Source organism: Cuculus canorus, chromosome 21, assembly GCF_017976375.1.
Source record: "Cuculus canorus isolate bCucCan1 chromosome 21, bCucCan1.pri, whole genome shotgun sequence".
Taxonomy (NCBI): domain Eukaryota; kingdom Metazoa; phylum Chordata; class Aves; order Cuculiformes; family Cuculidae; genus Cuculus; species Cuculus canorus.
The window spans coordinates 4,560,845-4,573,744 of NC_071421.1; the positions used below are offsets into that span (position 1 = coordinate 4,560,845).

The 12,900-nt window shown below is 43.2% G+C and overlaps 3 protein-coding genes across 10 annotated transcripts in view; 2 read left to right on the forward strand and 1 right to left on the reverse strand.

Moving 5' to 3' along the window:
- LZIC (leucine zipper and CTNNBIP1 domain containing) overlaps positions 1–8,996 on the reverse strand; it is a 32,403-nt gene extending 23,407 nt beyond the window's left edge. For 2 of the 6 annotated variants that reach the window (XR_008453246.1, XM_054085923.1), the window contains exons 1-3: positions 8,785–8,996; positions 5,717–5,799; positions 1,895–1,987 (exon numbers count right to left, since the gene is read on the reverse strand). The gene's annotated coding sequence lies outside the window, so the exon portion shown is untranslated. The remainder of the gene's footprint in view (positions 1–1,894; positions 1,988–5,716; positions 5,800–8,784) is intronic. The other 4 variants (XR_008453245.1, XM_054085922.1, XM_054085919.1 and 1 more) reach the window with 3 other exon arrangements.
- RBP7 (retinol binding protein 7) lies at positions 1,728–5,407 on the forward strand. The gene is made up of 4 exons (XM_009562342.2): positions 1,728–1,880; positions 4,283–4,461; positions 4,735–4,836; positions 5,151–5,407. Exons 1-4 carry the CDS (start codon positions 1,808–1,810, stop codon positions 5,199–5,201), a joined length of 405 nt encoding a protein of 134 aa, XP_009560637.1. The 5' UTR covers positions 1,728–1,807; the 3' UTR covers positions 5,202–5,407.
- A 749-nt stretch (positions 8,997–9,745) lies between the features above and the next one.
- Positions 9,746–12,900, forward strand: part of UBE4B (ubiquitination factor E4B) — a 40,201-nt gene continuing 37,046 nt past the window's right edge. For 2 of the 3 annotated variants that reach the window (XM_054085916.1, XM_009562343.2), the window contains exon 1: positions 9,746–9,995. In XM_054085916.1, the coding sequence (XP_053941891.1) occupies positions 9,972–9,995 (24 nt within the window). In that variant the 5' untranslated portion in view covers positions 9,746–9,971. The remainder of the gene's footprint in view (positions 9,996–12,900) is intronic. The other variant, XM_009562345.2, reaches the window with a different exon arrangement.

The window sequence follows — 12,900 nt, forward strand, 5'->3', positions numbered from 1 at the left end:
CTTTTTTATTAAGGCAGCAACACAGTGCAGATTTCCCTTGCCCATCGCTTTTGAGTTTCTCTTTTAATGTAACCTCTGCTGTGGTGCTCCTCACTGTCCCATTCAACCACTTACAACGTTGGATTAAGCTAATGCTCAAAACATACATGCGACTTTGACTTCTAAAGATCCCTTTCAACTCAAAGCATTCTATGATTCTAGGATTCTGTAATTCTATGATTATATGACTTTGGGAATGATTGTTTTCCCCATTCTACTGATGAGGAAACTGAGGCACAACGTTCTCTAGCTCTCCTGTACTTAGCAGTTCCAGAGCTCCTAGGTGTTCAGGATCATTACATTCATATTCCTCACTTGGTAAATTGTAAGCACAAGGCACAGAGTCTGCAAAAAGTAACCACAGGTGGAGGAACTGCAAGAGATGGGAGAATTATGTATCTTCTAAAGGAAATGAAATTGTACTTCCAAATTTGTTGTATATCCTTTCTCTTTGAAGTCAAGCATTCTCTTTTCACTTTCTAAAACACATCGCTGGGTCATCACTTAAGAGATTTTTCTCACTTAGAATCATAGAATCATAGAATAGTTTGAGTTGGAAGGGACCTTAAAGATCATCTAGTCCCAGCCCCGTGTCATGGGCCTTGGACATCCCATTAGATCAGGCTGCCCAAAGCCCATCCAAGTCCAACACCAATGTGTACCTGCTGCACCCTGTGCTCGACTCCGTGTATGCTCTGCCACAACATTATGCCATCTAAAAAAGCATCACTATACTTCTGTATCATGTCTCCTCTATTTTATGTATGAATAACAGCAAAGGGAGGAGCAAGATCTTCTATATAGACAGGAGCAGTTTTTTAATTGGTTATTGCTACTGGTTGTTTCTAAGATTTGAAAGTGGATGGCAAGAACAAGTATTTGTCCTCTTTCCCATCTCAGAAAGCTGATAAATGCAGAGCTGCAGATGTGGGAACAGAGCTCAGGCCTCTGGATCTGCTGCCTAATGTCTACTTGCTACAGAAATGTTCTGGCTTTCTGGTGAGGCATCTGAGAAAATAAAGAATTTCATGTATGTGTGTTCATTTAAGCAGGATATAACTAACAGCATTAAAGAAACCAGAACACAATGGGGCAAACTGTGGCACAGCAGAGCTGTGTTGTGAGTCACATCAGAGAATAACACATACAAACAGGATCTGCCTTTCACATTTCTGTTATAACCACTAGACAACGATGCTGCCTGCTATTCACTCCAAACCAACAAGATACAGCACTTCTCTCTATTACTGTGTCAGAGGCACTGCTTTCAACTTTAGTGATACAAAGGCACGCACGCTTTAACCGTCAATCCCTGTCTCTTTAAGTAAATACAACATGTATTTACAGTGGGTACTTCATCTTTTCATCAAACGTTTAGCTTCCAGATCATAAGGCTGCAGGTCTAATATACATGCAGGGAATCTGAATAGTGACAAAAAGTGTCCATAATTAGCTTTAAAGTATGCAAGATGGACACAAATGGTTTAATCTACTTTTTAGGTTGCATTGTGCCTCTTGGGCTATTAACATTTGCTCCACACAATGATTTCAGAAACTGTGAACTTTTCCCTCCAATGCAGCTGAAGCCGATCCACAAATAACCTCTCACCTATTGGCTCTGCAATTGTACCCTTCCCCTCCATCAGAGAGGCTCCGGGATGGAATCCCACCCACAGTCTTCCTTATATAAAGGCCTGGCTGGGGAACTACTTCTTTATTTTTCCTTTTTGGTCAGCGGTTGGCTGTATCCTCTTTCCACAGTTTGGCAATGCCGGTGGATTTCAGTGGAACCTGGAATCTTGTCAGCAGTGACAACTTTGAAGGTTACATGGTGGCCTTAGGTAGGTGAAAATACCTGATTCTATTCTTCTCCTCTTCCATAAGGGTCCTCCTGAATTTTATGGGTCTGAGTTCTTCTAAACCCTAGATATCGCTGAAGCTTTTTTCCCTGAAAAAGAATGGAATGATCTTTGTTTATTGATAATCAGACAGCACTAACTATACTTTAGCCTGTCACACGTGTCCTTGCAGCTTTCATTAATTTCTCAGCCTAACACCAGTATTTTTGTGTCACTTGCATCAGAGACAGGGAAGAGTTTGCCCTGACCACTCAATCTCTCTTGCTTTTGAGCACAAACTCACAGAACCTATTACGAATTAAATTTTAAGTTAAAAAAGAGCTTAGGTATGTGCCATTCCAAGGTAGTTTTTTAGTTTAGTGTGATTTATCTTTCAACAGATTACAAACTACTTCTCTTATGACTGTGATTTGTTGATAAATCTCTCTGTCCCTTTTCTGGAGTGCTTGAAGCGAACATCTTACCTTGCTCAGATCTTTTACAGAGAGAGATTCACAATGCTCTAATGGGGAACTAAGGATGTTGTCAGTGCCTTATTAGCTTTCTTGCACAAAGCTATTACGTACTGACAGCAGGCAGCCTGTGTGCTATCTTCTCTTCTTCCTGCCTCTCCCACCCCTTTCTGCCTTTTTGACTTGTGTAAACTGAGCGTCCCTTGTTGGTTACTGTATACACAACCAGAATGAAATCTGTCTTCTGGCTGTATCTATGCTGGGTTACCTACTTAAATTGTCTAGTTGGTATTGTTAATACGGTGAAAGAACTCTTCCGAGTGTAATCCTGCTATGTTATCAATTAAGGAAAAAAAAAGGAAGGGTGTTCCCATAGTGAGGATTTATTCCTCGCATTTGAATGCTAAGTAATACACTCCTAATGTGTTAGTGTCCTCAAATGGAAAAGCGATTCTGTCTGTTCCTTGATAATAAACATTGTCCAGGTAAGTAGTGGGCTTTTAAAAGTGAACCATAACTACTGATCTTGTGAAAAATGCAGTTTTCTTTCAGCACGTAATTGGAGGAAATTACTTAAAAGTAAACGCAAGGATTCCTGTTGATGATTTACAACTTATCTTTAATTACTCCTGCTCGGTTGCCAGCCTACTGAACAAAATAAATATGGAACTGAAATCAATACGGTAGAGCTAGAATGAAAGACTTCTCTGCCAGGGTAATTAGATTGAGAAGGCTCATATCCAATCAGCTGAGTAACTAGAAGGGTACGGATAAGAGCATGGCTATTCCAAGCCCAGCCTTTCCTTCAATTTAATATTCACTTCTAAAGAATAGATCTGTAAGTGGCTTGTATTTATACTTGATTATAACCAAGTCTTAATAGGTATGGCTGTTGCCAGTGCTGAATTCAAACTCTCTGTGCTAAAATAAACTGGTAACCACGTAAAACCATGACTGACAGATTCTGGCACTTCTGTAATGCACACAGTAACAAAGTCCCACTTCAAACACAGACTGCTTAGCAAGCCAGATGGTTCAACACATGGTAGCTGAACATAACCTGTCAAGAAGATCACAACCTCAGCCTGCATGAAGTGAGAAACTTCTAGTGGTCCTAAAAAATGACACTTTTAATCTAGGTGATGGAAACAACTAAATTAGTACACAGCCCCCTGTTTTACCCTCCCTTCCTGAAAACTTAACTTTGAGCAGGCTTTTGGGATGCAAATTTAAATCAGTTGCCTGCCAAATAGATGGCCTGTTCCTCTAAAGAAACTTCCACCTGCTAGAGAAATAGGAAAAACCCTAGAAGCAATGCTTTAAGCTCAGTATTACAAAAAAAAAATCAGGATGCTCTTAAAAGTGACTCATTACAGATAACCAGGAAATCTTTTGACAAGTGTGATGTTTTCTGGTTGTACTTCAATGCTAACAGTAAGTGGCACGTCCTGAAAACAAGCCTGAGAAATTCATTTTAGGTGTGCCCTTCAGTTTACCCTATTTAGAGTATAGGGTGCAAAGCTTGCTTAATTCATGTAATGCCTTTCCTCTGGCAAAGAATGAGAACAGGCATTAGCTATTCCCTCTAGCTAATCAGCGGGTAATTCTGAGACCAAGCTTAGGGTGTCTGCATGGGGGAAACAGACTCTCCCCACCCCTCAAACTACTTTTCAAACTCAAAGTCTTAGGAATCTTGCACAGGAATTGTGCAACAATTGAGTAAACTGGTTTGCAAAGAGTAAAATGTGCAAGAACGTGACCTGATCTGTGTAACAAACATTTCCCTCCCCCTCTCAAAACCAACAACCATCTTGCATAGCAGTAAGGTCAAACTATCTAAGATATGCTTCTGGTAGTAATAAAGATAAGTCCCGGCTGTCAAAGTGTTTGATGATAAATAAGATTCTGACTTTTTTTCACCTCTTGTCCAAGGTATTGACTTTGCAACACGCAAGATAGCGAAAATGCTGAAGCCTCAGAAAGTGATCAAACAAGATGGTGATTCATTTTCTATCCACACCACCAGCACATTCAGAGATTATTCACTTCAGTTCAAAGTTGGAGAAGAGTTTGAAGAAGATAATAAAGGCCTGGATAACAGAAAATGCAAGGTAAGACTGAATATATAAAATGAAGAGGCCATGACAAAGTTAAGATGCCATAATCAATCCAGCTACTTGAGCTGAAATTGCTCCTGGAATAGTATTTGTAATACAATGCAGAGGTAGGAGCCTGAGTTACAGACGAGTTGCACTTTCCCTCTGGAGTAATATTTAGGTCTGCTTTTATCCAGGAAAAAAGGACACTGTCTATGAGTATATTGTAAACTCAAAACCAAAAGACAAAGAGCTACAGAAACGCTTTCTTTGTTTCCTCTTCCACAGAGCCTAGTCACCTGGGACAATGACAAACTTGTCTGTGTCCAGACTGGCGAGAAGAAGAACAGGGGCTGGACTCACTGGCTTGAAGGAGATGACCTCCACCTGGTATTTACTTCCGATTTCTACTAGTTCTGTCTCTATGTCAAAAATAAGATCTATATAGTGGTGGGCATAAGTAATCTTCTAGCTCTGCAGTGTTTGTAATGGATGGCATATAGGGAGCACAATCTGCTTTGATTTCAGTTTAGCTGGAACAACTTAATTGTTTTACTATATTTTATAGTTAAATTCAGAATATTAAGTATAACTCATCAGGATGGTAGCTCAGTGGTGGTCAGTAATCATGGCAAAGCATCTCTGTTCACTTTTAGAAGCAGCTCCTTTGATAAGCATTTCATATATACTCTTTTTTATGGTAGGAGCTTCGTTGTGAGAATCAAGTATGTAAACAGGTCTTCAAGAGAGCATGAATGTGTACTGGTTCCTCCATGGAGAGACAGCTGTATACAGGAGACTCTGCATCCTCATGGCTGTACAGACAAGAACTGATTCCTTCTACCTGTTCACCTACATGGTCTGGTGATTCAGGCTCAGGAAATAAACCTGCTGTTGCCAGTGTTAAAGATCTGATTTTTTGCTAATAAATGCCCACAACCAAACCAGTCTTAAGAACCTGACTTCTAAATGTGGTTTTGGAGGGGGAGAAGGCAAACAAATGCATAAGTGATATGGCTTGGGTCTGTACAGTCTAACTCAAATCAACTAAACTTGCCTATTCTAAAGGAGCATGCCAACATCAAACCAAACAGGGGGAAGGATGGTAAAGAAGCTAAGGTAACAAAGGAAGCAGACACCATAGGGTGCAGATTTATTAATCAAAACGCTCCTTTTTAAGATGTAGACTAGTAGTTAAATCCACTTGCTTGTATCTTTGTGTAACATAAGGTCCTATGTGGTGCCATAGTTGTGTTGTTCTCAGAATTACCTTCAGCTTTGTAGAAGAAACCAGCCAGTGATCAAATCCCAGAATGATGAAGATAGGTCTGAGTAATCCATGTAGGTTCCATTCTGCAAAAGAATTGAATCCTTTAAGCACACATTGAATCCTTTAAGAGTGAAAACAACACCGATTTAGTTAAGACTGTTCAATCAGATTAAATGTTTTTATTTTTGACCTGTGTAATGTTGCATAGAAGTAGATCTTTGTCTGCCTCGAGTAAACACGTGTAAGTGGTCAGATCGACTTGGTAGTGAGATGTGAAAGGAGTTGCTATGTACTGATGGCAACACCAACATTGCAGGGATCTTATCACTAGTGGTAAGAGTTTGATTAAATCTAGCTTAAGCTTAGTAACTTAATTACTTTCCATGCAAAAATAATTTGTACAATCATTCCCGACATTAATAATGTAAGTAACAACACCTCTCTGACACTTAAAATTGTCAGTTTAACATTCTTAAAAGCTACCCCCAGAGGCAGGCAACATCTGTTGAAGCTCGAAAGTTTTTTTGTGCAGACTGATAATTATTAGTAGACTATGCAAATTCAAGCTAGTTTCCAAAATCTGAAGAAAAGACCTCATACAGTCAGGGAAATTTGGGGGACCAGAAGTAAAATGCCTGGGTTTCATTGTATGGTTCCTGACAGTGTCTTCCTTCTGGAACTGAGAGTTTTCATTTAGTTGGAATAAAAATATTCTTACTGTGTTGTTCTAGTATAAAAAAATCATGCAGCCAACGTGCTCTGTCACATCAGCAACAGCCACCCAGACCTCGCTACTCCACTAGATGTCACCTCTGGAACGTTTGCATCTTAATTTAAATTATAGTGCTTCCTAACAGCAGGATTTTAGGTGTTAAATATTGCAGGTACTCTCAAATCCCACCGCTTTTAAACTGTGCATGATATGCATGAGAAGCAATACAGAAAGGCAATGATGACCTCAAGAACTCTGTCAGTACAAGAGAGAGACTCCAAGTAGAAATCAGGAAAACGGACTAGCAACCTGTATGACTACAAGTGTAATAATTCATTAGAAAGGCTGCTATTAGGAAGTCCTTACTTTTACAAATATAGAAGAGTTATCAGCAGTAATATTACTTTTCTTTTTGCTGCCTTCCTACTACAAGTTGCTGATGTGAGAGCAGGTAATGCTGTGCAGAACGCCCTTGAGGATGCTTTGGAGATCTTGAGGATGAGAGAAGCTACTACAGTGATGTTTATATGCTAACCAATCCATATGCTTTCACAAATACAAATTAAACATCTTGAATTAGAAGGTGAAAAAAGGAACGAAGCAGCCATATGTTCTGGAAATAGGGAAAAAAAAAAGAGAGAAATTAAGATAGCCTTTGCCAACTATAGAACTGAAGGAAAAGAACAAAAAACCCGTTCAAGATTTTATCCAAAGTTGTTTCAGACCACTTCAACTACCTTGCACTATTGTTTTGACGGAGGAGCCTTTCCATCAACAAGTCTCCAGTGTTTTTTTAGTGCAACCACTGACTGTGTGTGCTATAATGATTTTAAGGTACACCAGCTGCGTGTGGAAGTACTCCATAAATAGGGGAATAGATGTGTTTTGCCTTCTGGATTCTTCAATCAAAGTAGACAATGGAAAACCAGAAGAATAGCCAGGATTCATGGTCTCTAAAACACTGTCTCTAATGATATGCACACAAAAAAGAGTTAGACAAGTGATATGTAAAAATACAAGGAATCATACCACAGAATGTACTTTGCTATTATTCTTTCTAGAAGTGGGTCTGTGTGACAGACTTGTGCAGACTACTTTTAAACAAAACATATAACATTTTCCCTTGACATCATCAGAAGTAACTTTAAGGTTACTAATGTTTACTCAAAAGCTTTTAAGACAAATTTGTGTGTAGTCTCCTAATAACTTTCTTGCATACTATTCCGCGCAACGATATAATATGGAATAAATCAACACTTTAGCATAAGAATAAGCCAGCAAATAAAATAATGTAAATGCTTTGGATTATAGCCCCAAGACCACTGGGAAAAGAAAAGAACAAGTGAAAAAAAATCCCAAGATTCAATCACTGAGTCAAACTATGCTGCAGTGCACAGAGCTGCCTGTTAAGATCTTATTATGAGTGACTGTTCATCCTGGGGCACAAATCTGCTGATGCAACTCCCTTTGTTTTGTTCTCTTCTAAAAGAGCAACTTCTCAAAACCCCTCTCTTTTTTTACCTATGTTTTTTATAAGCGAGCAAACAAGCAGAGCTGGAAGTGAACACCCAAGTCACTTGATATCCACACAGACCATGGCTGTTCTGTTCTCCAGAGGAATTTGAGGGTGAGGGAAAAGAAAGAGGAGGAAAAGATTAACATGTTTCACAAAAAGACCGTTTTGTAGTATAGTGGAACAACTACATGCACAAAAGTTTGTGGCTTTACACAAGAAAGGGATAAAACCATCTCAGGTTCAAACTGAAGTTAGAAAAGGCCAAGGCACAGTGGGGCTCAGTGTCTTCCTTTTCCCTTTGTATGTTACCCAGATTGTAATAATTATAGAATCACAGAATTATTAAGGTTGGAAAAGACCTCTAAGCTCATCCAGTCCAACTGTCAGCCCAATCCCACTGTGCCCACTAAACCGTGTTCCAAAGTGCCACCTCTACACCTCCAGGGATGGAGACCCCACCACCGCCCCGGGCAGCCGGTTCCAGTGCTTCACCACTCTTCTGGTAAAGGTATTTTTTCTAGTATCCAATCTAAACCTCCCTTGGCCAACTTGAGGCCATTCCCTCTCATCCTATCACTTGTTCCTTGGGAGAAACAACCAGCATCCACCTTGCTACAACCTCCTTTGAGGGAGCTGCAGAGAGTAATGAGGTCTCTCCTCAGCCTCCTGTTCTCCAGACTAAAAAGCCCCAGATCCCTCAGCTGCTCCCCGTACCCCTGTGCTCCAGCCCCTTCCCCAGCTATGTTCCCTTCTCCGGATGCGCTCCAGCCCCTCGATGCCTTTTTTTTTTTTGTACGGAGGAGCCCAAAACTGAACTCAGGATTCGAGATGCAGCCTCACCAGTGCTGAGTCCAGGGGGACAATCCCTTCCTTGCTCCTGCTGACCACTCCACAGCTGATCCAACAAGGATGCTGGTTTTTTTCAGGCAGAAAGCCCAGAGCACCTCAGTCATTCCTCACCGGGCTGTGCACGAGCAGAGCACAGCGTAACCCCAGTCTGGATACCAACCTCTGTACCTGAGGGCTGCTCCCACCTCTGGGCGAGGGTCCCTCCCCCTCTTCCTCCACTGTCTCCCTCTTCTCTCTTTTCCCTCTCTCCCCCTCACTTTTCTTCTCCTTTTCCTTCTCCCTCTCCCTCCTCTTCTCCCCTCTTCCTCTTCTCCCTTTCTCCCTCTTCCTCCTCTCCCTCTTTTCCATCTCCTTCCTCTCTTCTCCCCTTCTTCCTCCCCTCCCTCTTCTCCCTCTCCCTGTCTCTCCTTCTCCTCCCTCTTCTCCTTCTCCCCCTCCCTGTCCTTCCTATCCCTCTGCCTCTGCCTTTCTCCTCTTCTCCCCCTCTTCTTCCTTTCCCTTTCTCTCCTCTTCCTCTCTTCTTCCCCTCTCCCTCTTATCCCTCTCTCCTTCTTCTCTTCCTCCTCTCCTTCTCCCCTTTCCCTCCTCTCCTCACTTCTCTCTCCTCTCCATCTCTCTTCTCCCCCCCCCTTATTCTTCCTCTTCTCCCCTTCCTTCTTCCCCATCCATCCTCCCCTTTTCCCTGCTCCCTCCTCTCCCCCTTTCCTTTCTCTCCTTCCTCTTCCTCTCCTCCTCCTCCTCTCCCTCCTATCTCTCCCCATCTCCCTCTCTCCCTCCTCTCCCTCCATCTCCTTCCCCCTCACTCTCCTCTCCCCGCCTCCCCTCAGCCCCGCCCCCGTTGCCATGGCTCCCTCCCTCTCCCCCTGGCGCGCAGCCCGCCCCTCCCCTCCGCTAAGCCCCGCCCCCTCCCAGCGCTCCCATTGGCCGGCTCGGCGCGTGCCGTCCCGGCTGCGCGGCGGCGCGCGGGCTCACGTGACCCCGCCCCAAGATGGCCGCCGCCGCCCTCTTGTTTTGATGAATAATCTCTGCGCGGGGCAGGGCCGGGGCACCGCGGCGACCGCGGGACACGCCGGCACCGACATGCCCTTGTGAGGCCCCCCCGGGGCGCGGAGGCGACCGCACGGCTCTGCGGGGCGGAGGGGAGCGCCCGCCCGCCCTTCACCATTAAGAGGAAGGCGATGGAGGAGCTGAGCGCGGATGAGGCGAGTGGGGGGGGAGCCGGGCTGGGCCCTCCCTGGCCCCTCATCCTCCTCCTTTCCTCCTCCACGGCCCTTTCCCTCCTCGGCCCCGTCCTTTTCCCTCCTCGTCCTCGTCTCCGTCCTTTTCCCGTCTCTTTTCCTCCTCCTCCCCGGCCCTTTCCCGTCCCTTTTCCTCGTCCCCAGCCCTTTCGCGGCCCTTTCCCTCCTCCCCGACCCTTTCCCGGCCCTTTCCCTTCTCCCCGACCCTTTCCCGGACCTTTCCCTTCTCCCAGACTCTTTCCCGGCCCTTTCCCTCCTCCCCGACCCTTTTCCTCCTCCCCGACCCTTTCCCGGCCCTTTTCCTTCTCCCCGGCCTTTTCTTCCTATTCCCCCCCAGCCCCTTTTCCTGGCTCCTTCCTGGCGCTTTCCCGGTTTGAAGGGGGTTCCTGAGGCGCCCTGCTTGCTCCCCGTGTGCCTCCCTTCTCCGCACCTTTGTCTCTCTCTGTTTGCTTTTCGCTGCTGTCTGCCAGGAGCGGGTCCAGAGGAGGCCACAAAAATGAGCAAAAGGCTGGAACACCTCATCTGTGAAGAGAGAGTTGGGGTTGCTCAGCTCGGGGAAGACTGAGGACACCTTATTGCAGCCTTTCAATACTTAAAGAGGGCTTATAAGGAAGATGGGGAAAAAGTTTTTAGCAGGATCTGTAGCAATAGGACAGGGAGTTATGGTTATAAACTAAAAGAGAAGAGGACATAGTAGGAAGAAATGTTTTATGCTAAGGGTGGTGAGGCGCTGACAGAGGTTGCTCAGAGGCGTAGTGGATGTCCCATCCCTGGAAACATTGCAGGTCAGGTTGGATGGAGCTCTGAGCAGCCTGATCTGGTTAAAGATGTTACTGCTCTTGCAGCGGGGTTGGACTGGGTGACTTTCATGGTCCCTCCCGACTCAAACCATTCTGTGATTCTGCAGTTCTGAGTCTCCACTCTACGTTCAACACAGTATGTTTTCTGTGCAGGATATAGAAAACCCCATACTTTTTAACACAGGAAAACACTTAAAATCTTGCTTCCTTGCTGAGAAGCAGGAGGAGTGTGTGATCTTAGGCTTAATGTAATTTCTTCTTGCAGTGGTTTCAAACAGGCTCATCAGTTTTCTTTTGCCTCCTCTGATCTACTTTTAAATTCAACCTCTTGTTCTTTAACATAAGAGTCATAGGTGTCATCCTGTGATTGACAAACATCTGACATGGAATAATATGAACTGGTTCCTCTTTCTTCCTTCTCAAGGGTGGTGTTTTCTAACTAAAGTTTTTGTGTTTTGCTTGGCTGTCGGAGGAATCAAATGGATTCTAACATATATAAGACATATGGAGCTTCCCAGAGTAACTCCCAAATCATGTACAACTTCAGATCTTCCCTATTTTCTTAACATTTTTGTCTTCAAGTGCACTGCATAAAGATGTAGAGCGTTGTATTGGACCAGCTGCAGTGTAGGCTCATTGCTGCGCTGCAGGGCGGATGGAAAGAAGGTGGTTTTGTTCTGTGCCAAACCTTGTGGCAGCACTGGAGAGCGAGGTGGCTGCAGATGTCACTTATCATTTGTATCCCAAAAAGTCAAGGTGGTTTTGATTACACTGTATATTATGATTTAGCAGCCCTGCTGTGTCACAGCAGGACTAGGACGAAATACTTCATGCTGTTTACTTCAGTCCTTGTACTCTATGGAAGCGTTGAGAAAAGGAGTACAATTCCCATCTTGGGATAGGATGCCGGTGTTGTAATTTCTGCTGTGAAAAGAGATCATGAATTTTATAGGTGTATTTCATGAGTACTTTGTTTACATGCAGTTCTCCTGATGGTTAAATTGCATCTGATTATGAGGTGTTTTATGATTAATTTCAGAATTATTTGACCTATGTGAGCTTGTTTGTGTCACTGCTTTAGCAAATTACTGACATCATCAAAACACTGCGTTGTGGAACAGAGGCTGCAGAAAATGAGCTCTCCAGTAGGGACTCATCTACCTTTTCTGGCAAAACGTTTGTCTCGAGTGACTCACGTTTTTCCATGTCTTTCCAGTACAGTTCAGCTAGAACCAAAGCTGGTTGGACTTTGGATGATTGTTTGAGACAAATTTATTCATTTTAAGAGAGTCACACTGTCACTTTTTATTGTTAATGGACCCCTCATTGAAAAGTCACAGTCAAGTTTGTTTTCATATTCCTCCCATCTCCACCTCACAGTGACTTGGCGTAGTGGACCCTGCATCAGAGGCAGATTGTATGGAAAAATAGCCTTCCAGAATATGTTGTGTGACTTCTCTCTGAATCAGACTTATCTGGCTGTGGCTGAAAGCAAAAAAACGCTTAACTAAAGTTGAAATTAATTACAAGCCTCCTATTGATCAGATTATATTCTTATATTGAACTGTAATTAAATATAACATATATAGATTGTAACAGGAAAAGAAGAGAGAGATATATAATTAATAATGGCTTTGGTATTATGGTACATATTTTTGCTTTAAGGATATGTTTTCCACTGCTATCAGCAGTTTCTCTCTCTGAAATTTTCTCGATGTTTGCTTTGTTAAAGCATTAGAAGTTGTCACGGCAGACTGTTCTGGAATCTTTAGGAGACCAGTAAAGAAAGTTCTTTTAGTGTATGAATTTTAGCATGGGTGATATATAGCACCGCATGAGGATAGAGACTGCATAGGAAAAAAAAAAGCAGAATCAAGCCAAATGTGGCACAACGTGGGGAAGAATGATGTGAGCTTAACCTCTCTGAACATTTATATGTTTTTTCAGTTGTGCTTTCTGAGTACAGCACATGACCAGTGTCATCAGAAAATGAAGTATTCCTTAAACCAATTTAATGCGCTTTAGTGAGTTCACAAATCCATTTGAATTACCTTTTATTGTACAGATTT